Source organism: Xiphias gladius, chromosome 23, assembly GCF_016859285.1.
Source record: "Xiphias gladius isolate SHS-SW01 ecotype Sanya breed wild chromosome 23, ASM1685928v1, whole genome shotgun sequence".
In the NCBI taxonomy this organism is placed as follows: Eukaryota; Metazoa; Chordata; class Actinopteri; order Istiophoriformes; family Xiphiidae; genus Xiphias; species Xiphias gladius.
Window position 1 is genome coordinate 10054971 of NC_053422.1, and position 25305 is coordinate 10080275.

General features: G+C 42.7%; 1 protein-coding gene across 1 annotated transcript; it reads left to right on the forward strand.

The window, feature by feature from the left end:
- Nucleotides 1-1152: 1152 nt before the first annotated feature.
- Nucleotides 1153-24404, forward strand: wu:fb13g09 (multidrug resistance-associated protein 5). The gene is made up of 29 exons (XM_040119882.1): nt 1153-1404; nt 3086-3274; nt 3761-3916; nt 7577-7724; nt 8784-9017; nt 9364-9537; nt 10087-10234; nt 11408-11556; nt 11867-11974; nt 12694-13038; nt 13153-13224; nt 13425-13549; nt 13632-13704; nt 13868-14071; nt 14304-14429; nt 14750-14861; nt 15001-15185; nt 15572-15718; nt 16633-16762; nt 17177-17330; nt 19281-19409; nt 19613-19799; nt 20601-20690; nt 21129-21321; nt 21438-21597; nt 22354-22432; nt 22545-22658; nt 23109-23273; nt 24230-24404. Exons 2-29 carry the CDS (start codon nt 3096-3098, stop codon nt 24320-24322), a joined length of 4179 nt encoding a protein of 1392 aa, XP_039975816.1. The 5' UTR covers nt 1153-1404; nt 3086-3095; the 3' UTR covers nt 24323-24404.
- Nucleotides 24405-25305: the final 901 nt, after the last annotated feature.

The following is a 25305-nucleotide window of genomic DNA, read 5'->3' on the forward strand; positions in this document are numbered from 1 at the left end:
GCAGTACAAACAAATACACCACATAAACATGTTGAAGGACTGACTGAATTACATCCTGCTGTGACCACACAGAATCTCCAGGTCTCTACAGACACACAAACGGATTTATTTACAGACTAAGAGAAACTAATCCAGGCTCTCATTTCCAGCATTTTAGACAACTTAAATGGACTTTTTTCGGGACTCCCCCCCCAAAAAAACTCTCAGACAAGATCAGCCCGTTCAGAAAGCTGCCGCCGGGGTCTGTGGGGATCAATAAGGCTTCATCTTATCTCAACAAAGACCAAAGTGAACACACCGGCTCAGCTCTCAAGCCTCTGCGCGGGCCTCCAGTGTGTCATAGAGCCGAGTTTAAAGCACCGCTGCTGGTCTATAAATCTCAGTGGCTCAGGATCAAAATACATCTCCGACTATCTTTTACCGTGAACCCTCTTGACCTCTCAGGTCATCAGGTAGAGGGGCTGCTAACTGTGCAAACTAAACATGGAGAAATAGCATTTAGTGACTGTGTGGGAGAAAACTTCCAGAGGATCTTAGACTCGCTGTCTTTGACCGCCCGTAAATCCAGGTTAAATTTTTTTTTGAGTCGTGCTGCCTTTGAATAAAGCTCAAATACTCCTAATGAACCACCTTGCCCTCTTTTCTCGTATTTACATCTCTCTCTTCGCTTAATGTTTCTCTTTAAAGCGGTTTCAGTTTCTTTCGATTTGCGTTTTAATGTTCTTACGCCGTTCCTGTTTTTACACTGTTCTTTATGTTTATGTGCTTGATGTTAAGCACTTTAAATGAGCCCCTTGTGTATGCGGATGCGCTACACGGGTAGGCTGGCCTCGTCTTGCTTTGCCTTGCGCACCAAAGCACGCATAGTCATCTACGCATGAGCTGCGTGCATCTATGCAGTCATTGTATCTGCGGACAGAGAGCGAGAGAGAGAAAGAGAACACGGCAACTCTGTGTTTACATGATCGCCCTTCACTCGTTGAGGCGGACCAGTTAAATGCCATGTCGAAAAAGCGGGCGGCCAATCAGATCAGCCCCCCTCCCGGCGGCCCCGTCGCCGGTTGGCGGCGCCGCGGTGACGTCAGCGGGGATAGCGGGAATTCCTCACCCCGCAGGGCTCCGTGTGACGGCGGAGCCGGAGCTTCAGACGGCGCCCGCAGGAAGCGGCACGCACCGAATACACGTGAGGCGTGTCCCGCCCGTGTTTTCACCCGAGCCCCGCCGCTGGACGAGCAACTGGCCCCTGCGCGGTCGCGGAGGAGACGTCCGGGTGTTTAATGACAAAACTCAGAGAAGGGGACGCCACCATGGTCAGCCGCGTCTCCACGGGCATTTCCTGCTCTTAAACACGAGACCCGATATCCGCGCCGCCGACAAGGTGATCCGGACGAGGTCGACTTGATTGTGAGTGAGCTGTCACTGAAAACTTAAGTGAGCGAAAATCCCTGGCTATTACCGGTCATGTTACCCTGACACCACAACACTACAACACAGGCGCCGCTGGTAGCAATTGTAATAGTATAGTAAGTAGTATTATTGCTTAGGTCAACTAACCAGGCAAAATAATAGCTGCTACATTGGGGCCGGGGTCACCTAAAAAATCTAGGGGGAACAAAACATCTGTATCTTTTACAAGACGTTTGCTAATGTGAGTCAGTTTTTTGTTTATCATATCTGTGGTTAACTTTTTCTGCCCTAATTTCCAGTTTCGATTTTCCTGTGTCTTTGTCCTGTGTCAGCTTTTTTTTTTCTTCTTTTTTTCTGCTGCTCTTCTGTCCAAGACAAACGCAAACAGTGACCCTCTGTATGTTTATTTAGAACACGTCCAAACCTAACTAGCAGATTAAGTTGTTGGTCTCAGTTATCCGCTTTTTAATTTGATCTATTTGATTTAAGCGGTTCTTGGAATGCAGGCCTGTGAAGTTACTGACTGCAATGAATGACCAGCTGTACCTCCTTAAAGAAAGCGCTGTAAAGTCACGGCCATATGACGAACTTCACGTGATGTGGGCACTGAGGGCATCAGAAGGAAGCACAAGACATATGTTCATGCTTTTTCTCAACCCGCAAGCTTGGCTCCCACCACACTTTTGCATCAACAGTGACTATTTGTTACAGTATGTTCCTCAAATCCTTTTATGTGACTCTGTTGTGAGACTCTGGTCTGGGCTGTCCGTATTGAATTTCATCATCGACTGCTTCTCAGTCTGCACCCTACACGGAGTCAGGTTGACCCTGTAATCGAAGGGTTCAGTGACAATGTACGGACGTGCTGGCAGCTCAGATGTCTGTTCCCCGAGCTCCCGGGGCCATTCGCAGGTCGTCTTTAAAAAGATAAGCACTTTATTTGTATTCCAGAGAGGGGCCGAGACCTGTGAGCAAGGTGATTTCTCAAATCTATCTCCGCCTCGGAGGGTGATTCAGCAAAACACTGCTCTTCTCCAGTAGTTCTCGGGGTTAGGGGAAGATGGAAAAGGCATATTACAGTGTTTTATTCATCCATTTCCCACTGAGAGGTTAGCGAAATAATGTCAGGTTGGGAGTGTTTTTTTTCTTTTTTTGGAAAAAGATAAACTTTAGTCTACTGTGTATCACCCCATTCCAACAGATTGTTGCCATTGTATGGAGATGTCGCTCAGTTTTAAAGCCGAAATGAGCAGTGATCATTCATGATTTAGATGATCAACAGAACATTAATTGGCAACAATTGTGATAATTGAATAATTGCGTAAATAATTTTTCAAGCAAAAATGGCAAAAAAACAAACAGCGGTTCCAGCTGCTCAAATGTGTTGACTTGCTCGTCTAGTATAGCAGTAAAATTGAAGTCTTTGCGTTTTGGACCCTGGGTCGGACAAAACAAGTAATTTGAAGATCAGATCTCTGACGTAATCAAAAGCAATCAGATCTTGGAGCGCTTTCAGAAGCTAATAACAAGCCTGTTTTTCATTGTTTCTAAAAACTAGACACGTTGATCTCAGGGAGTTTTGTCTGTTGCGTCACCAGTGGGGAAATATCTTTTTAGGCTGTTATCAGGCATCTGAAATGTATTTTTGATTAATGTGGTTCTGCTGTTCTCTACCCAGAGGATCTGCCATGTTCCCTGATGCCCTCGAAGCAGCCGGGCGGGTGGAGGGCCTGCCACTGTCCTCCCCGCAACCGCTACGGGAGCTCGAGGAAGAGGAAGCAGAGGCAGCGGTGGAGAGGGGGCCAAAGAGACGAGGGCGCTACCGGCAAAGCCTACAGCTTTTAAAGCCCTTCAGGATAACTCACAAGTAAGCTAAACTTTATTTAAGTTCATGTGGTGACTCTCTGTCCGTGAGCCGTATAAAGGCATCCATAAAGACAGTTTTAGGACAAATGCTCATTTAAAGACACACATAGACACAAAAGTTCATATTTCTCGTGTTTGCTGCCTGTCTTATGAGCTGACTGTTAGACTGTAGCAGGAGGCCATGATAAGGGTGAGGAACTTATCCCCCGGCAACACACAGCACCGTGTTTGAACATGTGCTGGCTGATAAATTGCCCCCTTTTTTTTTTTCTTTTTTTTTTTGCTGCTCTCTCATATTTCTGTGAAGAATGTGAAAATTACTGTTCAAACACTGTGGGCATGATTCACCTTTTGTCGACTCTGGCTAGCAGAGGCGCCGCTTCTTTCTCAGCGGCCAATGTGGGCCTGCCGTCCCAACATAGCACCTCTGTGCGCGCCTGCACTTTTAGACATCTCACTCATTTCCACGTCTTCTTCGCTATTCCAGGCACCAGCACCCAGTCGATAACGCCGGCCTCTTCTCATTTATGACTCTGCACTGGCTCTCCCCACTGGCACTGAAGGCCTACAAGGCGTCCAGCTTGTCTATAGATGATGTGTGGGGACTGTCTTGCCACGAAGCCTCCGAAATCAACTGCCAAAGGTGAGGTAACTGTGGTGCTGCCGAGGTTTTCCCTGATGTAAGTGACCCGCGGTATTAGGAAAAAGTGTATTTGATGCTGACACTCAGGAATTCCTAGAAAAATTTAGTTGAGGTGAGACATTACATGAAAAGGATTTGTCTAAAGGTGAGGTTATATCTCATAGGAGTAATTTGTGAATTGTCTGATTTTTTTTTAAAAATCTATTTATTTTATTTTATTTTATTTTCATAATTGATACATTTGACACATCGGATGCAACCATTGTGAAGACTAAAAGGGGTTTTTGTGCGTGGGTCTTCAGGGCAACAGTATGCTATAGAGCCCCTACTGACCCCAGCCTACTTTATTTTGTGCATTGTCTACCCCTGTTGCCACCAAGTTGCCATTAGAGGATAATCCTGGTCACACTATAAATATATTTCTTATTGTCAACAAATCCCACATAAAGACCAAAACCAATTGATTCTACTAACAAGTATTGCTCTGTGCCTTGGAACTCCACCAAAAATACTGCACTATTTACTCCTGTTTGAGTAACATTTACAAAAAAAACGGCTGTTTTAATAATAAAATAAATGGATTTAAAAAAATATGAGTATATATTTGCCACACATTTTTAAAGATTTACATCTTTAGTAGGAACCGTTGGGCATGAGGCTGAGAGCCACACACAGAAGCTGAAAAGTATGAAGCATCAGACTAATGCGAAGTTGGTTTTGGTCTTTTCGTCAGATTTGTTCACATGCACGGACTGCACAGGGCCTCTTTATGACAGGATTTTGACACACGGTATCTCTACAAGACAGGGTCTCAAGATTACCTAACAACTGCAGGGCCTGCTCTATTTGATACTGTACGCAAGTAATACAGACTCCCTTAAGAATTTACAAACAATCAAATTACTAATAAACTAATTGATCTTTACTTTTATTAAGTAATAAACATGTAGTGTACTAGGGACTTCTTGAGCCCCTGTGCAGTTTCCTGTGTTGCCTGGTTAGTAAATGGCGACGCAGAGAATGATCAATTGAGGTGAAAAAGTCGTGTTTTTTGTTTCAAGTACCCAGTGGAGCTTGTTGTATTAGGGCGTACTCAGGTGAACTGATCTACACCATACGCCTTCCCTCCAGAACTGTAGGGTCCCTGGGATTTGTTTTTTTCGTTTTTTAAAACAAATATTGAGAATCCTTCTTTCCTTTCCCTGCTCTTTATGTGAACAAGATCAATGTGGTGATAAACCTGGTCAGACGCACCGCAGACAGCACCAGGAAAACAGGTCCAAGTCCCAGGTTGCATACATACAGTGTTCCTAGTGTGAGATTTTGCAGTAATGAAGATGGGATTCACTGCCACCTAAACGACGTTGGGGCAGTATGTTGGTGCAGTACGTGTTCAGTCTGTGCAGTGAGAGTCGACTGATGAACGTTCGGTATTTCTCCACCACTATGGGAGCATTGTGCCGGGATGGGAGGCTGCTAAGAATAGCGGGGATTAGAGATTACGGTGAGAGTTAGTGCCTGATTTGGGTGGTTATGTCACTAACTCCTCTACCTGCGGTAGACTGTGTCTCCCTGTCACATTCATTAGCTGTCATCGACTGGAGCCAGGCCGGAGCAGAACATGAGATAAAAGCCACTGTTTGCAGGCGAAACCACATCTTGAGAAATCCATTGTAACAACATACTGATTCTAAGAAATGAGTAATACAGACTTACAATAAACGTATTAGGGGTCATTTAGTTTTTAACAGCTTGCTGAAAAGAACAACAATGCTTTTCCCATTACTCACATACTTCTGAGTCATGGTGCTATGACTCGGCAGTATAAACGAGGGAGACTGTTTGAGGAAGTTTGCTCTTGTGTCTGGTGACAACTGCGTGGGTTGGAGAAGACTTGCTCTGTTTAAAGGCTCTGGCTCAGGGCCCGGGGGTTTACTGCTGTGTAAGAGCACATAGAAGGAGCAAAGGAGCACAAAGCTAGCACATTGGCGTGGCCGGGCGATGGTATGCATCAGACGCGAGGGCTCTATTTTGTGTTTACATAGCAAGAACAGTTATGTAACCCTGATGCAAAGCAAAGATGGTGGCGAGAGGGGGAATGGGAAAAGCACCCTGGGAGAGTTGACACTTGTTGGTGCTCAGTGAGGTGCGAACCTTGAATGCGATGTCCTGGCCAACACACTCTCGGACCATCAGTTTCGCTTGCCATCTGGCAAACTCAGACGATGGCTGTTAGGAATATTTCAGTCATGTTTAAAAGCAAATCATTCCTCCTTTGGATCCCACACTGTTGCCCTGGTGCTCTCATTTCCATTTATGTGTGTGACTACACAAGTACAGTACTTGAAGCTTTGCTATTGTATGAGATGTTAAGCTTACTGTTATATTTGTTTTGATTTACTTCTAGTCAATTACACATGGTAAATGGACTGCACTTACATAGCGCTTTTCTAGTCTTATTGAGAACTCAACGCCCTTTACACTAAACGCCACAGTCACCAGTTCACACACACATTCATACAGCGCTTTTCTATACACACGCACACGCACACACACCAATGATACATCGGAGGCCTTTTTGGGGTTCAGTATCTTGCCCAAGGACAATTCGACATGCGGATTGGAAGAGCCGGGGATCGAACCGCCAACCTTCTGGTTAGTGGACGACCCGCTCTACCTCCTCCTGAGCCGCAGTCACCCACATATGTCCTCTCTTCCGCCCTTTGGGATTTCGTGTATACTATAAATACACACAACTTTTGACATATAAGGGAAATAATATTCACCGTTATTTAGGTACACGTTAATATGGGAAAATTTCTTTTTTTGCTTTCCTTTCGGTACATTATTCACTGTTCCTTGCTTGGTCCGTGATGATGGGATTTAGCTACGCCAGATGTTTAACTCTCACAGAAGTCTCATTTCCGGTGACTCAGGCTGTGCTCCGTGCAGCTATTGGGCTACAATTAATTGTAATTTCTTCGATTCAACACCATTTGACTGCAAGTGGTAATTATCAGGCTGTGTGAGAGTCTGGTTGGTTTAATGTTCTGTCTGTCTCTGATACGTTTTTAATAAAGTCATTATGGTGTAAATTACTTTCTGCAGCTGCTCTACTGCTGCTTTATAGAGTCATTAGCCATGATGCATTTGGCCAACAATATATTTTACCCTCTTCAAAGGGCATTATACAGCAATAAAAGTACATCAATGCATCTTTAACACATTTGGTAGTACCTTTCTCAGTCTAATTATATAATGCAACATTAATGATTGTATATTGTAGGTCACCTTTACATTATTATTACTCTACCTCTCCTTATTTTTATTTTTTTTTTGTGGCTGTCAACTGCAGTGATTGCCCGCCAGACTCTTTATATCCCTCACTGTGCTTTCAAGCAGTCTGATTAATCGGAATTGCAACTCTACAGTTTATAATCAACTTAATTTTAGGAAAAATAACACTACATAAAGTACTCTTTTCACTTCTGATAATTTTGCCCTTCAAAAACTCCCTTCACTTTCCATAGAACTCATGTGTGAAAAAGTGAGAAAACTAGTTTGACCAATTGTTGAAAGTCATCATGCTGTGAATTAAGTTCAGTAATGTAATGCTGTTTGGTTGAGCTGTCATTCTGTGCACCTGATTTCTGGTTCCAGGCTTGAATTTTTGTGGCATGACGAGCTGAAAAGACGAGGGCGAGAGGGGGCATCCCTGACAAGAGTCTTCTGGAGGTTCTGCCAAACTCGCATGCTGGTGGCCATCTTTTCCCTCCTCCTCACAATGGTAGCAGGCTTCGTTGGGCCCGTGAGTACCATCCAAATCCTCCCTTGCCTTTATATTCCGCTGATTCGGCTAATATGCCATTCAGCATGGTCGCTGGCTTGGAGTCCCAAGTCCGGGTGTATTTTCTGAAAATCACTTTATCCCGTTTCACGGTGGTCTGGAAATTGAAATGAAAACATACTGCGAGATTACAAAGCCTTAGATAGTGAAACCCATATTAATACCATAGATTAGCTGGTGTGTACCCAGTCACGCTTTGGCCCACAGATATACTGTTTTTCTTTTTATCTGCCACACTTTCCCTTATTTCCCCATACAAATGCTCATAGATGAGCATCAACATAGAGCAGATATTTTTAAACATTTATTATCATTATTTTCAAGAAATCACAATTAACTAAAGGATAATTATTCTTGGAGTTCTCAGAGTTCTGATATTTCTTAGTCAGCCTCATTTTCCCACATGCTCTAAGCTTTTTATTTTAGTGTCATGTGTACACTGTGTGCCTGCTACTATCCACAACTAATAGCATTAACTGGATTTAACTCTTACACAATGACGCATTTGTCTCACATTCCTGTCTGATTTATTTAATACACTTGCCGACAAAGCGGTGTTATCTATATTCTCCCTGCAGTTTATCAGTGTCCTATCTCATTTGACTTATTTGACTCATCACAAAATGTTGTTGGTCTTTTCATGTCATCTCAATCAAGCCCTTAAGTTACGGCCTGTCTCTTTAACCATTCCTTCTAGTTTTTTATGCTTATTTTACTCATATGATCTCTAATCTATTGATTACAATATAATCTTTCATTTTCTCCTTCTCATCCTTTTTTTTTCTCATTTATCTGGGCCCTGCCCTGCTTATCTCTGTCTATGGCATTTCCTCAATCGTACCCTCTCTTTTTCATCTCCTTGTTCTTTTTCTCCTCCTTCTGCTGCCCCACTTTATCTCTTACATGTTCCTGATTTTCGTCTGTGTTGTTTTTCTGCTAATTGTTGTTCTGTTACTATTTCTGTGTGCTTTCCTTTACCTTATTTTCCACTTTGTACCCTTTCTCGCCTTTTGTTCCCAGGCTCTCCTGGTTCGAGCTCTGCTGGAGTATTCCCAGAGCTTCGAGACCTGCGTGCCATACGGCCTGTCTCTGGTAGCTGGGATCTTCCTAATGGAACTGATTCGCTCCTGGTCTCTGGCACTTATGTGGGCCGTCAACTACCGCACTGCAGCACGCCTCCGTGGGGCAGCTCTTACTTTTGCCTTCCACAAAATCCTCTGCCTGCGCAGCACTAAAGACATCGGTCCAGGCGAGGTAGGTGGCACAACCCTGGTGGGGACTCCTCTTCAAATTAACAAAATTATCTCTCACTGCAGGGCACCAAATGCAGATGATTGAGATGGATTTAATTTCTGCTCTTACATCATTCCTGCTTAGATCTCGACAAATCCCACAGCCTGAGGGAGGGGAGGCTGTCTAAGATTAGTCATTACACAGCTTAAAAGGAATCACTGTCCAACAAGTAAACTTGGGAATAAGGACAGCTCTGTTTGGAAAAATGCTTTTATAGTCTTAGTGGCGAGGCTTCAGTATGAAAAGGTTTAGTTCAATGAAAATTTTTAATGTAATTTGTAACATAAATCACTATCTCTCTACCTAGTTGATCAACATCTGCTCCAGTGATGGCCAGCGCCTGTATGAAGCTGTGTCAGTGGGCTGCCTGCTGGTTGGGGGGCCCATAGTGGGAATACTGGGACTGTCCTACACCACATACTTCCTGGGACCCACTGCTCTAGTGGGGTCAGCCATTTTCATCATCTTCTATCCTACGATGGTACGACTTCAACTAGAACATCTGAAACAGAGAGACAAAGGATGATTCTGTTCTAGTCTGGAGGCTTTTGTGCAATGTTGTTGTAACACCGACATCATGAGTCAACATACACGATACATTATTTACAGGCACACGGATTAGAATGAACTAATAAACTAACCAAAGGTAATGACTAGAGGCTGTATTGTTGACTCATTATTTCCTTCGCTAGAACCATTAAAAATTTGGTGAGTAGAAGACATAGGTAGTCATCACTTCAAAATCTTTACATCAATTCAGGCTGTTGAAGAACAAAACCATCACTTTTTAAAAGCATCATAACTCTTTTGTTATCAATCTCCTGTCAACTTTGTAACTTTAATCTTCAAATAACACTCAGTCTAAGCTGAAGCCTGACAGCCAGAGACCCTGGTATTGATTTGAAAAGCATTTATCACTCTGGTCCCCCAGACAGGCCTGCATCACAGCTAATGTGACTGTGTCTACTTCCATTTCCTCGTCTGCCACTTATTTCTCTTGTCATCATTTCCTCTATTCCTGTCTGGACAGATGCTTGCATCAAGGCTGACTGCGTATTTCCGCAAGAAGTGTGTGGCGGTGACTGACCGGCGCGTGAGGCTGATGAACGAGATCTTGGGCTGCATAAAGTTCATCAAGATGTATTGTTGGGAAAATGCCTTTGCACAGAATATTCACAGTGAGTGTCTGTCGTGTTTCCCAATGACTCATCGATATCCTAATACACTGCTCATTTCCTGTTTAGGGTCAAGACCAGACATTTTTTTGAGATGCGAACTTCATTCTATTTAGTGCATTAATTAGGCTTTTTATTCCCAACTCACTCAGAATAAAGGGTCACCTCATTTGAACACCTGTCACGGTTGCAAATATCGACTAAATAGTCACTTTATCACCAGAAATTCGACTTGTCCTTAGTGAACTCTCAATGTAACCCTGACCCTAAATCCATTTCCATTCGGTTGCTCTTTTTAAGTCTTTCCCTGTGCCATCATCTATAATCAAGGCCAGTTTGAGTCCCTTGGTTTCAAGGTTAATTTGCAATGTGTGTGGGGCCTTATAATAACATGAATGACCGTCAAGGGGTGCTCTACACATCCATGAATTAGCGCATGAGTCCCTTGAGGCAGGTTGCGGATAAGGATCATTTTCCCATTTTAATCATGCTCCAAACTAGCCAGGTTGGACACATTTTCACTGCTGTCCTGTAAATATTTATTATAATAATTAATTAATTGGCGTTCAACTCAATGGCCAATGAGTCTCAAGAGTTACAGTGTTATTCCCTTCTATAACTGTTGTTGTCAGATGGAGGATAGCAGTGTTTTCGTCTGGGGCGTGTTACTTTTGCTTTAAAATCCATGCAGAAACACACATACAGTAGCATCCAAAGGGAATCCAATGGGAAATGACACGTACCAGGAGGAGGGAGTTCTCATATTTCATACACACAGTGCTGCTGGGGCTGAATTAACGATGCTTTTTTGTTCCAGTGTTTGCACATAGTGAACTGGATTAACAAAGCAGCTAGCATGTGCATTTGCATTACCGGATATGTAAACATGAAGGAAGGGGGTCGGGATTTTGGCATTAAACTTGGAGTGTTATCAAGGTTCAGCAGGTTTTGAAGCCCCTTCATACCATGTATGGATGTGAAGCACTTGTCCTCCCTCTTGTATCTATTTCTGTCCACTCGCTGCATGTTGGTTAGTGACTCTTATGGTGTTGTTGATTGAATTTTCACTGGAGAACCCTTTGGTAGTCATTCAACCCTTACTTTTTTTCTCTCACTCTCTCCTTCTGCCCATCACTGCCTTTTGAATCATCCCTCTGTTTCTTACTTCTCCAACAGAGGTGCGATCTGAAGAGAGGGGGATACTGGAGAGAGCTGGGGTCATCCAGAGCCTCACAGTGGGCGTTGCTCCCATCGTTGTGGTGCTAGCTAGTGTCTGCACTTTCACGCTACACATGGGCTTAGGTTACGACCTTACTGCAGCTGAGGTATTTTTTCTATAGTCACCATATAATCTCTGTTTAGGGATTCACCAGTCTTTCTTGGAGACAGGCTTGATATAATATTCTGCTTGACATACATTCGAATTATTTGGTTGGATGATTTTTCAGTTTCCAACTTGTTTTAGGACAATCTCTAATGTGACAAGAGACTGTCTCCCGCTGTGATGAGAATTTACAGATTGTCCTCCTGGTTGTGTATTGGACCGGAGATAATTAAAGTAACTTTTACAGGTGTCGCCCCAGGAAAAACGATTTAAAATAATATCTTTCTCTATCTCCACACACCCTGTCTTAGGCTTTCACTGTGGTTGCAGTTTTCAACTCCATGACCTTTGCCCTGAAAGTCACACCATTGGCAGTGAGGTCACTGTCAGAGGGTGCTGTGGCAGTCAAAAGATTTCAGGTGAGAAGTCTGTCAGCCACAACCGTCAAAGAGCCATATTTTGCCTAACACAAAGATGGCTGGTATAAATGTCATTTATCACGCCTCATTTGTGTTTCGACACATTTTGCAGTCTTAACATAGTTAAAGCACATAATAACATCTCACTTGTCAAAATGTACGTACACTTTAAGAAGGTCAACAGCTTAAAATAGACGTAGAGAATGTGGGTAGGGTATGTCAGTCGGCACAGCTCAGAGCCGATAAAAAGGTGCTGCTGTTGAGGCTGAAAACACACCTGCCCCCAACACATACTGATATTTTTGACATACTTTATTCCAAACACCCGGTAAAAGTCACACATTAGTGAGAGATAGTTTCAAAGAAACAGCTAGGGTTAAATAAGCAAACGTTTCTGCCGCGGCTTGCCAAAAGGCTTGAGGTGTTCTGTGTTTTACACGTACGCAGTGCATAATAATTAATGATTTAGTAATGTACTGGTACTATTATTGCTTTCATCACAGCAGTGCTAGTATCTCATGACTTAGTACAGCCTCAAGCGTGGTAAACCACATGCTTGTTTGGTACATTTATCTTAGTCATGCACAAAAGGAAAAACAAGTCAGCTGTTGCAAGTTGTAAGCACAAATTTTTTGGCCTTTTTTTTCCAAGTCTGCCATGATAATCTGTGATTGAAACTAAACGGTGCATAAAGTAACCCATCTTGTCTGTCTCCACAGAGGCTCTTCATGATGGATGACAGAGAGGTCGTTTTGGTCAAAATGGAGGATCCCTGCAATGCAGTGGAATTTCAGGATGCCACACTGGCTTGGGAGAAGGCGCGTGCTCCAGCTGCAAAACCTCCTCCAAAGAAGCAAGGAGGGATGAAGCGCGTGCTGCGAAGGGAGAAGCTTAGCCTGTACATTTCCACAGAGGACGGCAAAGGAAACAAGGAGGGCCCCAATGCACAAAGTCTCCTCACAAATATGGAGCAGGAGAGTCCACAAAGCACCATCTCATCTACTCAAAGCATACGACCTCCACTGCACAAGACCCTGCACCGCATTGACCTGCGCATTAAGAGGGTAACAACAAAAACATACATTAAGTGGACTAAGGACAATTTTAGTTAAACAGTTGGACAAGCATTTACCTGCTTCGTGTGAATCCCACAACGTCACTGTTTCTTCCCTTTTTAGGGTTCACTGGTTGGGATCTGTGGAGGCGTCGGGAGCGGAAAGAGCTCTCTTCTGTCTGCTTTGCTGGGACAGGTGAGATTCAGCTGGATGTTTAACTAGATTGCCCAGTTTAAGTTTTCCTCTCCAGACAGACACATATATGAACAGGAATAAGGATAGTTTTAGTCTTTTTGAAGCTTCATTCACACACAATGCCACACAATGACCTACGATTTGAAAAGGAACACTGCAAGTGTTTTCTCTGCTTCCAACCTTCAGTTTTTGTGTTGCAGATGACCCTGTTAGAGGGTAATGTAGCTGCCAGTGGTGGTTTTGCTTACGTATCTCAACAACCATGGATCCTCAATGACTCACTCAAGGAGAACATCCTGTTTGGAAACGAGTATGACGAAGACAAGTAAGGTCAATCGGTGTACAATGATGTTGTAAATAACAAAATTCAATAGGCTGATATTCATTTTTTTTTGTTTCCTTATCAGATATAATGCTGTCCTGGAAGCCTGCTGTCTTCTCGCAGATCTTGAAGAGCTCCCATTCAAAGACATGACAGAGGTACTTTATTACTGTATCTGTAGAAATCTTTTTCTGTTTTTAAATGCTCGGTATGTCTTTGCTCTTTGTTCTGCAAACTTTCTTGTTCGAAATGACATGCACAGTGCAACCACAACAAGAGGAGAGTTTTAGTAGGCTTTTTTTTTTTTCTTTCTCTTTATAGATCGGAGAGAGGGGTGCCAACCTAAGTGGAGGGCAGCGTCAGAGAGTGAGTCTGGCTCGTGCTCTCTACAGTGAGCGCCCCATACTTCTCCTGGACGACCCTCTCAGTGCTGTCGATGCTTGTGTGGGTTCCCATGTCTTCTATAAAGCTATCAAGGGTGACGCCAAAGGCAAGACTGTGCTCTTTGTAACCCACCAGCTGCAGGTGAGGGACTGTCTGTGAATTTCGAATGATATCAAATTTTCCTTCATATTTTTTTTTTCTTTTTTTTTTAGTTTCAGCGCTGGGATAATATGACCAGTCAGGAGTTGTTCTAAAATCATCCTTGATTAGCTGATTAAAGTTTAAAGCTCTAAATGTCTGCAACTTGTCTGGATCATGAAACTTTAGGCGTTTTGCCCTTGTTTTTTTTGTTTTTTTTCTTTTTAATTTTCAGTATCTGTCTGAGTGTGACGACGTTATTCTGATGAAGGACGGCCAGATTGCCGAGCATGGCACCCATGCACAGCTAATGGCTAAAGAGCGTGACTATGCGACCCTATTCAGCAGCATGCAACAGGAGGTAAGGCCAGGGGCACATTAGGCGACAGGCCAGCTCTTTTGAATAAGGCACTTCTGCCCCCACTACACAATAACATTGAATATTACAAGCTGAATAATTCATAAGCCCAGAAAGGCAGGCCAGTAGCTGGGAAATGTTAATGCATACAAGACCCTTCATTATTTATACGTGCATTGATTTACTGGTGTGCAGCTAAAGACCCTGTCAACAATATCTCTGTTTAAATGACTTGCAGGGTGTTGTTGTTGTTACGGCTCATGTGATTCGTGGCAGTGGCATGTTTCACAACTACTTTCTTCCCTTACATTTTTGTCTTTCAGAATCTGGTGAAAGAGAATTTAAAAAACAAACAGCAGGGGGCAGGTGCAGACAAGGCTGACAGGGGTGTTGACGTTGCCAAGGTTAGACCAAAGGTGGAAAGCAAGGAAAGAGGTGAGAGACCCTGCCACTTTTCATGCTCCACATATAGAATGAATGCTGAATGTTTTTCTCATCCAAGAATGGTTCACAGGTAACTTTTTTCTCTGCTTTTTTACTTTCTCTCTCTCTTCATTTCTTGCGTCCTATTTAGAACAATTGATGAAAGCTGAAGAGAAGGGCTCTGGTGCAGTCACCTGGTCTGTGTATGGTGCCTACATCAAAGCAGCAGGAGGTCCATTAGTCTTCATCATCAACATCTTCTTCTTCCTCTCCACCACAGGCAGCGTAGCCTTCAGTAACTGGTGGCTGAGCCACTGGATCAGGCAGGGCAGTGGGGTGAGCTTGGAGATGAACCCGCTTTACTATAATAGACGCCTCTTTTTACTGTGTATTTTGCTCCCAAAAGAAAAGTAACTACTATGCTTCAATGAATTGTGGCAGCTGAGTGAGCAATAATCTGAATGTGCATGATTAAAAAAAGTAACAGCACCATGGTAAACTTAATTAAAAACAAGCACAAGTAGTGAAGAAATAGTTGTGCGGCAAAGTTGGCAGGGGCCGCTACTGAGAAATGTGCTAGGAATAGTAAACATCATTGAACTAATTTTTCATGTATGCCAAAGTGTACTTTTCTCAATTTCATTAGAGGCAAAATTCCAACGTGGGGAAAAAATTGATTTTTTTTCTCAGTCTTTGCAATTTGTTGCTCCATCTGCCCTCAGAACACATCATTAATCTTGGTGAATGAAACAATGGCAAGCAACAGCATGAGACTCAACCCTCACATTCAGTACTATTCAACTGTTTATGTCGTCTCCATGGGAGCTGCTTTATTGCTGAAGACCGCGAGAGGGCTGGTGTTTGTGAAGGTAAGCCACCCCCCACTGTTTCCCCTCCGAGTCTCCCCTCTCATGCTTTGTCCTCTTAACCACTGATGAACTTTAAAATTATAGTGGTGTATGGAAGGAATATGAAAAATGTATACGTTAAGGCTTTGCAGTTAAGCGGTGCTCCTCCCTAATTGTCTTTATTGTGATTCATTCATGCTCTCATGGTTCCGGTGCTATAATTGAAAACGCCTGTGGGCTAAATCCGTTTATCTGTCCACTACCATGTCTCACAGTTTTACACTGGCTCAGTGTGTGTGTTTGTGTGCGTGCGTGCGTGTGCGTGTGCGTGTGTGCTTGTGCTTCTGCGTGTGTCGGTGTGTCAGTGCCCCTTCGGGTGTGTGTCCTCTTTTTCAATCTGGCCCGTCCTGACACTGCATTCCAGAGGTTGGGTCCTCACGTTAATGTGTGCCACTTGAAAATGCTAATTTTTCAAAGATGGCTAATCTTCTTTACCCCTAGCTGTGATGAGATCTTTGGGAGTGTTGAATATTCCATTAATAGAATTAATTTGTTCTCTGCTGCCACATGTAATTTCTGTCCAATTGGGGAAATGTCTCTTGCGCATTAGGTCATGACCTTTATGTCAGCCTCCCAGAAGCTCATTATAAATGAAGATTTGACAGCTTGCCTTGTGCGAGGAAAAAAATAACTACCCACCACTGTGCATATACTTATCATATGGTGAGGTAGCGCTTGTGACTCTGCAGACAACATGTTTGTGGCACTGTATTTATCTGTTGCTTTTTTTTTTAGTTTGAGGCTGAGCACATTGACTATTTCTTTCCAACTGTCTGTTTTTCCGAGCCATGATTGCTTCCCTATGTCTCTTAAAGTTGTTTGTTTATATGTGTCAGGTTTCATGTTCTAACACGGCTGTTTGTTTGTGTTGACAGTGCACGGTGAAGGCTGCCTCTGCGCTCCACGACAACCTGTTCCGCCAGCTCCTTCTCAGCCCCATGCACTTTTTCGATACAACACCTCTGGGTCGTATCCTGACCCGCTTCTCCAGGGACATGGATGAGGGTGAGGCTTGATTTGTCTTGACTGTGAAACCCCCCCCCACCCAAGTGAGCTCTCAGTCAGTGAAGTCACCCTGGTTGACAAGGTGTAGTGCCAAGACACAGTGTGATTTGACATGGAGTATTTTCCCTAGTGAGTGGCTCTTGGTTATCCACTTCCCTGGTGTCTTTGCATGACATGATGATTTGTGAGTTGCTGTTTTTTTTTTTTTTTTTATGGTGAGTTTTGTTAATATTTTTTAAGATACCATAGCTTTTTTTTCTTATCTTACCCGCAGAGCTTCTCCTTTTCTTACACTCTTTTGTGAAATAAACACAACTGAGAGAGATACAAATAGAATGCTTTCTTCAAATGTAGGGATAGATAGATCCAAAACCAAACAGTGTGTCTGATATACAATATGCCTCCTGCCCACAGTGGATGTTCGTCTGACTATGCAAGCTGAAATGCTGCTGCAGAACCTGACCCTGGTGCTTTTTTGCTTGGGAATGGTGGGCATCGTCTTCCCCTGGTTCCTGATCTCCATCCTGCCCCTGGGAGTTTTCCTCTGCATTGTCAACCGTGTTTCCAGGTCAGACTCTCATCACGCCTGTTCTTATCATGGCTCTGTTTTTTAGCTGTTAGATCTAAAACTTCCTTTACTTTCTAGTTACTAACTTTGTCTGCCTACTGTTTGATCCTGGGCAGTTAGCTTACAGTACATTTGTCAGAGCTTTTTTCTGAATACATCTCCCTGCTGCTGTTGCGAAAAGGGAGTCAGTGCATGGGCTACGTTTCACTTTGAGTCACTGATCAACAGTTCACATGGCAGCACAAACTGTTTTGCTACAGTATGACTGAATTGGGTAACAAACTTTTTCCTACCAGTAACTTTTAATAGAGAGTGGCTTCAGAATATAACGGGAGACTGTGGAAGAAGTGCACAGTGAAAGCACTTGGGGTGATATGATGACTCTCCTTTACTCATTGTGTACGGTTTTGCAACACTTGTGCAATAAAGGTGAATCCACCTAGGGGAACAACACTCGCTGATATCTTGGGAAATAACCATAGTAGCTTATTATTACCTCTGTCTGATAGATAAAGAACATGAGCCCCAGTGTTATTGTTGTTCTGATGTAAAGTCTGAAAGTACAAAAACAAGCTGCGTGAATGTTCTAAACATTGTTATACAAATAGTATATAGATGTGTACATATATATTTTTTTACCATTACGTCATATTAAGTATTGGCAAATATATAATGATGACCGTTTTCATTTGAAAATGTATATTTCTGGCAACGCTTAATTTTGGGGGGAAAACGTAACAGCATTTGGATTGCTTTGGATTCACTTCTGAACTCTCTCCCGGCTTAAAAATCACACACAACTTCTCCCCTCCTTTGGATATATATCACTTGATAGCTTGTCCCCACATAAACTTGAATCCTTGACTTCTTTAATCAAATCTGATACCAGTTTGTCTCTTGAAGGAGCAATGTAATTACAAAATAGCATCGTTTATCCTTTAAGAGACACTTGATTTGGACGCACTGCAAGTGGAATGAATGATATATAAACTTTGATAGAGTATTAAGATCACTTAACCAAGCGGAAGAGATAATCCCCAGCTGTTACCAAAAGGTAGCGATCACCCTCGGCATTGCTGTTTAAAAAAAAAAAGAGAAAAAGAAATACTTTATCTTACAGTCACGACGTCGCAGGATATGTATGGATGTTACATCAAGGATCTCCCATTGAAATTACCCGCTTCTAAAGCAGCCTTTATTGAATTCTGAAATGAAACTGCCCAGGGCATAAACATGTTTGTCTGGATCACAGCCCTTAAGCGGGGAAGTGTCATGTTCTTTCCTTCTCTCTTCTCGGCTTTTATGAGAAAACCAAATGATTCATGGGAGACTTGTAATTCACATGCACCATCCATTCTGTCTTGGCATCTAAAATTAGACAGACACCCCACCTTTGTCAATACACCCCTACCGCTCACACTAGCTCGTGCACGGCGAGTCAGGTGTCTCTGGCTGCCAAGTGTATGGCCGTCTGCGTGCGACGTTGCCCATAACGTGGCACATGCATCAGATTGTGGGAAACGACCAGTTTTGTCAGGCAAACCGTTGCCTTGTGTCATCCTTACCTGTCTGCCACACAACTGCCTCATCAGAGCTGATGCATTTTCCATTCCCCTCATTCTTCAGTGGTGTCTCAGAATTGAAATGTAATGTCTGTGCTCCCTCCAAGATCTTACCAAGTACTCAAGTCACTGAAGAATGCAAAATCAGTGTGATGTGCAAGCTTTGACTTATAACTACACCTTCACAAGGTCTTGCCCTGCACTTTTGTACTTAACCGTGGCTCTTTGTAGGTGTAAAATGTTTTTTCCACGATGGTTTCCAATTAAATGTAATTTATTACAAAAGTTAACCCTCCACATGCTGGGCCGTATTTGCACACAGTGAATACAAACATTAATTCTTACTGTAGGAAGTTAAATGTAAAAGTTTATCTTTGTCCATTTCCAGGGTTTTGATTCGCGAGCTGAAGCGCCTGGAGAACATCAGCCAATCACCGTTCACCTCCCACATCACCAGCAGTCTTCAGGGACTCTCCACCATCCACGCATATGGAAGAGGGCACGACTTCCTCCAGAGGTGAGTACAATGGTGTAGGTCAGAAATGGAGACCATTAAACTTTAATGTTATCTTAGCTCTCCTTGTAGTTTTACAGTTTACTCCCAGGTTAGTAAATATACCAAACCTCATACCAGAAAATTTCCCCTCAGCAAGCATGGGAGAGTGGAGCTCTGCTTGCTTTTGCTCTGGCTGAAATCGGTTTATCTCTCTTTTTTTTCAGATATCAGGAATTATTGGACACCAACCAGGCCTCCAACTACCTCTTCAGTTGTGCAATGCGTTGGCTGGCTGTCCGCCTGGACCTCATCAGCATCTCTCTTATCACTGCTGTAGCACTTCTCATTGTCTTCATGCACAATCAGATACCTCCAGCCTATGCAGGCCTGGCCATATCATACGCAGTGCAGGTTTGTAAATAAGCACGTGTGGTGACACAGAATGAATGGAAACACCGGCAGCCCTAGTAAATCTAAAGGTTGGAAACATTGTAGTTTGAAGCTCTAGACAGGATAGGAAATATCACAAAATAAAACCTCTTCTGTTTCTTACAGCTACCATAACAGTGCCCGGCTTGTTTTGTTTTAGGGTTCACTCTTGTTTCAACATTTGGCATTTATTGAACGGAGTTTTTTGTTTGCATTGCCATGTCTTGCTGGCCAATTGTTTGGATGTAAATTTGAGCTACAACTTGTTGGCACTCCTTAGATACGTAAAACTTGAAGCGAGTCTATGTAACTTCTAAATCACACATTCTTCCTCTTACAAAGGAGAAGTTGAATTTCATAAACAATAGAACCCACTGCTGCTCAATTCAGAACCAACATGTCATACACAGATTGAACCTAACTCACTCCTCTTTTTGGAGGAAGATGCATCAAATTACTGCATACACACGCTTTCTCCACAGCATGTCTTAAAGGAATGTTTGTTTCCTCACTGTTAAACTGTCCAGTATTTGGTTTTAATATTTTTTTAAACGCCCAGTGCTTTAGTGCGTGTCATAATTAACAGAGTCATGGCAGCCATGGTAGAGAAATGAAATCGTTTGGTTAGATGGTGAGGGAGCCGTAACAGCAAATCTGTTTTTTCGGCTGTAAATATTTCCATGTTTTACTGCTCATTTGTAAATACCCAGTGTTTCATAGTAATTGGTGTGACGGTGTTAATCATTAACCTTCCACCTCTCTCTGCTTTTCCTTCACCTGCAGCTGACCGGCTTGTTTCAGTTCACGGTGAGGCTGCTCACAGAGACCGAAGCTCGGTTCACATCAGTTGAGAGGATCAATCATTATATAAAGGTACGAGCACCGATTCGCACAGTGAGGTGGATTATGTGGCACAAGGTCACAGAGACTGGGACGCTGTCTAGAGTCACACCATCAAACACAGTCCAGTTCGCTAACACAGAGCTGTTGAATTCAGGGGCAGTTGTCAAGTCCAGACGTGTGTGTGTTTTAGTCGTGTGCATTTGATTGTATATGTGTGATAAACACAGCAGGAAGCAGATAGAAACCCAACGTGAGGTCTTTACACACTCCAGAGCACATGACAGGGCTTGTTTCACACAACAGCCTTCACACCACAAAGATATGAATGTCAACACAACTCTTTCTCTTCTGTTTCAAGTGCAAAAAAAAGCTCATAGAGGGAAAATCACTGTAAATCAGTTCAGGGGCATGCACCTCAACAGAGATTTAGAGATTAATACCAGATACCATCACCGTTCCTTATCTCAGTGTCTACAGAGTGAAGCGCCCCGACAAAGTCCTGAGGCAGACGCTCCTGCCCCCTCCTGGCCTCAGCAGGGAAAGATCGACTTCCAGAATGTGGAGATGCGTTATCGTGATGATCTGCCGTTGGTGCTCAAGACCCTGTCCTTCACTATCCAGCCTGAAGAGAGCATCGGCATTGTGGGCCGCACAGGATCAGGTACGAGTGGCGTTCTCTGTTCCCCGGTCGGCAGCATTTTCAGCTCGTGTTTACATCTCTGTTTCGACTTGTGCACACATCTAGTGACACAGTATCTTTTCTGTGTGCGTTTGCAGGAAAGTCCTCTCTGGGTGTCGCTCTGTTCAGACTGGTGGAGCTGACAGGAGGCTCAATTATCATTGACGGGATCAATATTGCACAGATTGGTCTGGATGACCTGCGGAGCAAGCTGGCCATCATTCCTCAAGAGCCCGTGCTCTTCATTGGCACCGTCAGGTAATCCAAAAATAATCACTTTTATTAACAAGAATTGTAAGTAGTTTGTTGTTTTGGCTTTAAAAAGTAAATTTTTGACTAATAAGCAGAGCAGAGAAAATGAAGAAAACACCCACTACTTGGCAATTAATGCACCTGCTCTCATGGAAAATCCTCAGTGTTTAGTGGTGTGGTCTAAATGGGAATCTGCTATTTGTTTAAATGTCTGTTTGTTTGTCATACTCCCTCTCCGCACACTTGGCTACTCCCTCCTGCAAACAGGGGTGTGCCTTAAAGTACAATATACAGTATGTTTTTTGTTTTTTTACATCAAAAAAGTACAGTATAGATTACACGTGGTCAGTCTACAATCTTGTCTACGTACAGTACATGAATACATTCCAACATTTGCCTGAAATTGGCTCTCTGACAGTTTTTGGGTAATATATTTACTTCTGTGACTATTTGTGTGAGTATAAAGCCATACCAGAGGGAAATTGCAACAGAAACAACAATGGTGCTGAGCAGAAAGAAATGAAAGGAGAGATAATCTAAATTTGACAGCCAAGACTGACTGAAAAACAAAACCTCAGGTTCGCTTTAATAGAAACTTCCCGGTTGCTTTACAGATGCCAGTTACCTCAGATGAGGATTGATCCTGGTCAGCTGAGGGTTTTGGAGTGCAGTATCACCACCAAACGTCGTGTCTTAATATGTAATTGTCATAATGTTTAATCCTGTTAATGAATGTCAAAATTATGGTTTGTTTTCTGCCAGGACCAATTTAGACCCATGGGATCAGTACTCCGATTCTCAGATATGGGAAGCTCTTGAGAAGACACACATTAAAGAAATGGTAAGTGACAGGATGATTGAACAATGTCACATTATGCCAAATGATGCGTTACTTGAATAGAATTAGCCCCTATCACTTGCCCTCATACCTCTATATCTTTGCCCGTCCTCAGGTCAGCCAGCTGCCTCACTCCCTCCACTCAGAGGTGACAGAGAACGGAGAGAACTTCTCGGTGGGAGAGCGGCAGCTGCTCTGTGTGGCCAGGGCCCTGCTGAGGAACAGCAAGGTGCAGATTTGTATAACACTGCTGTTTTTATTTTTTATTTACATGTGGAACATTGTTTGGTATGGGTGCTGATTATTCTAACGAAAGTAAGAGATTCTCCTCAGTTTTATAATGAAAAAAACGGACCTCTGCGTTTCTCACGCTTGCCATTGTGCATGTATCCCTGCGTGGGATAACACTGCCACCTGTTGGAGTGCATTGGAACTGCACATCACGAACTGTCAGAGCAGGACAATGCTTGAGCAGCATTCAGTATATAGTTTGTTGTTCTTAATTGTGTTTAAAAGAAAATATTCTATCATTTTATACAGCAAGCACAGGCACCAAGACTGTGTAAGGCTAGTGTAATTTGTTTGCCTGTTTTGATGTCTATTGTCTTGTCTTCATTATTTGGTATTCTTCCAGTAACATCTACACATCTGCTGTTTTCTTTTTTTTTCTTTTTTTCAGGTCCTTATACTGGATGAGGCAACGGCAGCCATCGACACTGAGACAGATCGTCTCATCCAGGAGACCATTCGCTGCGCATTTGGCAGCTGCACCACCCTCATCATCGCCCATCGTCTCAACACAGTGATGAGCTGCAGCCGGGTCATGGTCCTGGACAGTGGCAAGGTGTGTACACATGCAACATGACTGACTGCACGACTGCGCAATTTGGCCCCTCGGTTGAAATTCAATCCTAAGTTGAAAACACCCCTGCTTTGCCGTGTGAATTGGTCCCTTTGAGGTGATGGACAAGACAGCGTATATTTTACTTAGGTGGTAGTGAATGCGGGTAGTGAACGTGGAATGCGCACAAATGATTATCAGTTTCAGTGTCATTCTTCGACCTTGTTAATAAATTGAGTTTATTTTAATCTAAGGATTCGTCAGCGTGAGTGAAACGTGATAGATGCATCCACGTTGTGAATCTGCCACTAATTCATAGCTGTTGTGAATATGTAACAATGCTCCCTGGCCTACCTGCAGTGGGGTGCCACACACACAGTTTCTACTCAGACATTAATGAGGTTGAATTATTTTACAGTTATTAGAGAGCCCTAAATGGTCTAATACTTGCTGTTGCATTAAATGGCACATACTCAGCTTCGATAGTTAGTTGCTTATTTTGCTATGTTGTTTAACCGTATAGCCGTGACAGCTTAGCTTTCAATTCAAGCTTTTAATTTGTTGTATATCATCTCCGGTCTTGTTTGTCTGTATAATATCAATATCCATTATTGCAGAAATGAGTTTGAGCCACGTCAACAGCATCACCATATGTGTGTCACCAGCTAGAGTGTAAACTACCTTTTAGTAATCAATTAGCATCGATTTGTGTCATTCAACAAAGCGTAACAAGGCTGCCTGCCTGAGAACAATATTTTCCAGACATTAAAATTCATGTCATATGTTGCCTGCAGGAAATAACTTCCTTTGCAATATTTACAGGGAAAAAAATATGGCTTGATTTTTTTTTTTTTTTCACCCAACACAAGTTCATGGAATGAGAGCGTTGAATCTTTGATTTTATGGGCTGCTGCTGATTTTTATTTATTTATTTTTTTTTATCCTTTTCATTCTCATAGATTTTGGAGTTTGACAGTCCCACTTCCTTGCTGGCAGATGAAAACTCAAGATTCAGAGCCATGATAGAGGCATCAGAAAACCAAAGCAGATAAAAGGTGCAGGAGCTGAACTTGAGACGTGAGCTGTAGCACCACAAAATCTTCAGTGGAATACGTGAATTGCACAAAAAAAAAAGAACACAATCCTGCCAGGGTGTGAAAGTGATGTGTTAAGAAATACAGAGACGTTTGTGATGGGTGCTTCGTGTAACAATGTCTGTTTATTCCCACACCAAAGACCCAGGGACCACATTTCTGAAGGACTCCTCAAATCTAACAATGCAAAGAGGGATGAAACAGCTTCCAGTTCTTTGCCACCATCTAAAAAGAGTTATTTCTTGGAGGCGAAATGATAAACTCTAAGTGAAACAGAGCTTTGACTCTGACATTAGCACTTTATTTTTCATGTGGACACATTGAAGAACATGTGGTGCTTCCTTTTCCTCTGGAAGTCACTTAATCAGTGAGACTCCAAACCTCGCAGTTCAGGAACTTACTGTTAAGGAGAGAATGGTATAGATCATATTAAAATTTAATATTTATACTTCATAGCATTACTGATGACGAATTAAGTAGTTAATGTTGATTATTTAATACAATGTATCTTTAAAAAAAAAACCTAATAACCTGTCCTATGAGGCACTGTCTAAAAATGTTTCGCTATTTTTTTATGTTTGATGCATCTAGTCGAATATTATAATGCAGTCATTTCAGTAAGTTATTGCCGATGCAATATGTGCCTATAGCTGTCGACATTTTCAGGTCAGATAGTGGAGTTAGCCATGCAAGCATGCTTTTTTTAGACTGCAAGGAAGGACTGTGTTCAGAAATTAGCTAACGTTTCCTCTAAATCCAAATGCTGAAGTTTAAAATCTGCACATTTTACACTGCTGTTATTGTTTTGTTTGTTTTTTGTTTGCTTGGTGTGTTTGTTTGTTTGTTTGTTAGTTTTACCAGCAAGCTAACTCTGGTGTGGAACAGACTATATTATACAGGTTTCAAACCATGGTACAGTATGTTACTTGCATCAAAGCTGA